At 58.1% G+C, this 4,399-nt stretch overlaps 1 protein-coding gene across 1 annotated transcript; it reads right to left on the bottom strand.

The window, feature by feature from the left end:
• Window positions 1-57: 57 nt before the first annotated feature.
• ETH_00024980 (phosphatidylinositol-4-phosphate 5-kinase, putative) lies at window positions 58-4,300 on the bottom strand (the record flags this gene model as incomplete). The annotated part of the gene is made up of 9 exons (XM_013373696.1): window positions 58-116; window positions 369-481; window positions 573-621; window positions 1,017-2,065; window positions 2,361-2,435; window positions 2,806-2,944; window positions 3,343-3,447; window positions 3,827-3,903; window positions 4,143-4,300. The coding sequence occupies 9 exons, from the start codon at window positions 4,298-4,300 to the stop codon at window positions 58-60; spliced, it is 1,824 nt and encodes a 607-aa protein (XP_013229150.1).
• Window positions 4,301-4,399: the final 99 nt, after the last annotated feature.

Below are 4,399 nucleotides of genomic sequence, written 5' to 3'. Positions count from 1 at the left end.
GCTCCTTGAAAGAAGAGGGGGCCCCCGAAGACTCAATTACTTGCTGCCGCACAAATTCTATTTGCCGCCGCGCGTAAGAACGCGGGGGCACTGGGGAAATCTCCCCAAACTCGCACCTGCACGCAAACCCTAAACCCTAAACCCTAAACCCTAAACCCTAAACCCTCAGCCAGGGCCCTGGAAGCCGGGCGGCCCGCAAGGGTCCCTCAGCCTTCTGGGCCCTGCGCGGCACGCCGTAAACCCCAAACCCTAAACCCTACACCCGAAACCCCAAACCCCAAACCCGAAACCCTAAACCCTAAACCCTAAACCCTACATCGCAGTGGACTTGAGTCGTTTGTAAAAGGTGTGGAAGTAACGCCGCGGACTGTAAGGAGACAAAAAGTCAATTAATCCAAAAAAATAAATTTCGTTGCGGCTTTCACTCATTGCCTTCAAGCCAAAACCCCCGTCCAGCGCGGGGGCCCCCAGGTACGGCGTGCTGCAGCACACAAACCCTAAACCCTAAGCCCTAAACCCTAAACACTAAACCCGGGCCCTAGACCCTTAACTCTGGGCACGAAATCCTTAACCTGAAATCTCGAGGTCCAAAGCTTGTGCGACGGACCCCCGCAAGATCCCCTGACGACCGCAGTAAACCCTAAACCCTAAACCCTAAACCCTAAATCTTAAAACCCCAAACCCTAAACCCTAAACCCCAAACGCCGAGCCTTATCTCTGCACCCGGAGCGGCAGACCCTATGACCCTGAACCCGCACCCCAACCCCCGAAACCCCAAGCCCCAAACCCTAAACCCTAAACCCTAAACCCTAAACCCTGGAGACCTCGTTTGCGTGAAAGTCCTTGAAAGAGCCACACTCTGTCCATAAGGGTAATAAACTGCTTTTCCAAACTCGCTGTCTTCTTCGCTGCTTCTTCCCCCTTTTTGAAATCGGGTATCTCTCCACTTTAGCCCGGGGGGCCCCCCTGGGGGCCCCCCGGGGGGCCCCCCCGGGGGCCCGTAGGGACACAAAAACACGCGTTGCTGCAGCTGCTGCTGCTGCTGCTGCTGCTGCTGCGGAGCTTCGTCGCCTGCTGCGGCACAGAGTCGCCTCTCGGCAGCACCAAGCAACAAACGCCCGCAGCTTGCTGCTGCTGCTGCTGTTGCTGCTGCTGCTGCTGCTGGCGCCGCTGGTGCTGCGTGAGCGGCCCTTCAAAAGAAGCTGCCCGGCAGACGGGGAACCCGTCAGCCCCCGTTGCTGCATTTGCTGCATTGCTTGCTGCTGCTGCTGCAGCATCTGCTGCCCCTGCAGCGTCTGCTGCTGCATCGGCTGCAGCATCTGCTGCAGCATCTGCTGCTGCTGCTGCTGCTGGATCTCCAACAGCACTTGCTGTCTCTGGGGACCCTTGGAACAGGCGCTTGACTTCTGCCTCCTGCATAGCAGCGCCTTGCTGCTGGTGCTGGTGCTGCTGCTGCTGCTGCTTCCTAATGTGTTTACGGGCGCCGCCCTTGAAGGTAAATTCGTCTGGGCTGCTGCTGGGCCTCACACTTTGCTGCTGCTCGCTTGGGGCCCCCAAGGGGGGCCCCTTGGGGCTTCTTCTGCTGCTGCTCTCTTGCTGCAGCTGCCCGTCGTTGCAGGGCAAAAGTTCGCAGCTTTTGAGGGGCTTCAGCTGCTGCTGCTGCTGCAGCAGCAGCAAATTCTCCGCAGACTGCCGGCCCTCGTGCGCCCCGCCCCCTCCTGCTGCCGTTGCTGCAGTAGCTGCTGCTGCTGCTGCTGCTGCTCCCGATGAAGCCGGGGAGGGAGAGTCTCCTCCTGAAACAGGAGAAGAAGCAAGGAAGGCCCCCTTGGTCCCTTTTTGGGGCCCCTCAACAGACTCGCAGCGAGCCAGCCCCTGCTGCTGCTGCTGCTGCTGCGGCTGCTGCTGCGGCTGCTGCTGCTGCTGCTGGTAGTCGGTTTGCTGCTGCTGCTGCTGCTGCTGCTGGTGGGGATGCGCCGTGGGCAGCCGCAGCGCCTGCAGCAAAGTGTTTTCTGCACTTTTCATCAAACCCTCGCTTTGGGTGGTTTCCATGGACAAGTGGGCCTTCCTAAGCAGCGCAACGCCCCTAGGGTTTAGGGTTTAGGGTTTGGCCGTGTAGGGCTTTCGCAGAGCTGGCAGGCAGCGAGGCTGGCTGCTGCGTGCCGCTTAGCGGCGTAAGGCTAGGGCTTTGAGGTTTAGGGTTTAGGGTTTAGGGTTTAGGGATTAGTCGACTCAATTCAGGCTGAAGGAAAGGTTTAAAGCTTCTGCTGTAGCCCCAGAAGTAGCGCAGCAAGCATGTTCCTGGCGCGTCTGCTAGCTAGGGTTTGGGGTTTAGGGTTTAGGGTTTAGGGTTTGGAGCTCACATTGTATAGTCCCTCAGAGGTCCCCGACTAGGAATGTCTGCGTTGGGGAGGGGACGGCTGCCCTCTTTCTGCAGGCTGCAGCAAACAGCAGCAGCAGCAGCAGCAGCAGCAGCAGCAAATGCAGGGCAAGCTCCCTCACAGATGCAGATGCAGCAGCAGCAGCAGCGTCCACGGTACTTCAGCCACTAGCAGCATCAATCGCTGCTTTGCTCCTTTGGCAGTGACCGCAGCAACAACAGCAGCAGAAGCCACAGCAGCAGCAGCAGCGACAGGAGCATGAGCAGCAGATACAGCAGCAGCGGCAGACGAAAGAGAAAAGCAGCAGCAGCAGCGAACCAGCCGCGGCAGCAGCAAAACAACAACAGCAGCATCAAAACAACCGCAGTGGCAGCCAAACAACTGCAGCAGCAAGCCCGCAGCAGCAGCAGCAGCAGCAGCAGCAAACCATTCGTGAATGCCAATGAGCAGAGAGTAGTCGAAAACCCCCAAACCCTCCAAAAACTTGCAGTCTCTTTCGTGAGCAGCTAAGAGAATGCGCGCTTCATCTTCCCGCAGATGCAGCTTCCGCCCACACTGCAGCCAGTCTGCAGCAGCAGCAGCAGCAGCAGCAGCAGCAGCGGCAGGGAAGCTGGGTCAGGGGCTCGGGCGGGAAGTAAAGGCGCAGACAGCAGCGACGGCGAACTAAAGCAGCAGCAGCAGAAGCGCAGCAGCAGCAATGTGGTGCAAGCACAGCCACAGACATTAACGCAGCCGCAGCAGCAGCAGCACCAGTGCAGCAGCAGCAAAGTGGTGCGGGCACAGCCGCAGCCAGTAAAATAGCAGCATCAGCAGTAGCAGCAGCAACAGCAGCAGCAGCAGCAGCAGTATGGCGCGAGCACACCCACAGCCAGTACAGCAGCAGCAGCAGCAGCTCTGCGGTGCGGGCAAAGCCACAAACAGTGAAGCAGCAGCAGCAGCAACAGCAGCAGCAGCAGCAACTAACCAACATCTTTCTTGACCTTGTCCCCCTCCTTTGCTGTTCTGCTAACAGTGCTGCCCTTTATGTCATATGCCTCACTTAGGCCCAAAGAAGGATCAAACGCGTTGCCTGCACAAACCCCAAACCCTAAACCCTAAACCCTAAACCCTAGCCTTAAGTTGAAAATGCCAAACCCTAGATCCTGTGGCGAGACACTGACGCTCTTCAGAGAAATACTAATAGACAAAAAATCTGCGGCCTTTGCTGCTGCTGCTGCTGCTGCTGCTGTTGCTGCTACTGCTGCTGCTCTTTCCTTGCAGCACCTGCTGTTGCTACTGTTGCTCCTTCTACTCCTACTGCTGTTATTCTTGCTGGTGCTTTTGCACTTCACCTCGCTGTCGCTGCTGCTGCTACTGCTGCTGCTGCTGCTGCTGCTGCTCCCACTGCTGCTGCTACTCCTGCTGCCGCCGCTGCTGCTCCTACTGCTGCTGCTGCTGCTGCTGCTCACCCATTGCAATGAAATAGGCAGCAGTTACCAAAGTGCGCTGCGACTCTTGTGTCTTTATGTCTGGCGAGCATGAGAGCCTGAGGGCCACACAGGAAGCAGCAAAAACAGCCAGTCAGTCAGTCAGCAGCAGCAGTAGCTGCAGCAGCAGCAGTAGCAGCAGCAGCAGCACTCGCAGCAGCAGCAGCGCAAATCGCTACTGCTGCTGCTGTTTTAGCCAGTGCTCAACCCACAACGCGACCCCAACAGCAGCCATTCTGAGACAGCAGCAGCAGCAGCAGCAGTAGCAGCGGCAGCAGCAGCAGCAGCAGTAGCGCACTCAGGTTCGCTGCGTTTGTGTTTCCGCTTCAGCATCGCCAGCAGCCCATGTTCGGGCGACTGTCCCTGCAGGTAAGTGCGGGGCCTCTGCAGCTGCTGCCGGTGCTGCTTCTGCTTCTGCTTCTGCTGCTGCTGCTGCACCCCGTTATCTGCTGCCATAACCTTAAACGACTGTTCATCTTCACACCATCCTTGGCTGCTAAAGGTGTTCCTCCAATCTCCCCAACAATGGTCCCCTGTTCTTGGACAGGAGTCGGG

Source organism: Eimeria tenella, genomic scaffold, assembly GCF_000499545.2.
Source record: "Eimeria tenella Houghton genomic scaffold, Eth_scaff169, whole genome shotgun sequence".
NCBI lineage: Eukaryota > Apicomplexa > Conoidasida > Eucoccidiorida > Eimeriidae > Eimeria > Eimeria tenella.
Note: the sequence above shows the minus strand (reverse complement) of the source record. Positions and strands in the feature narration are given on the sequence as shown.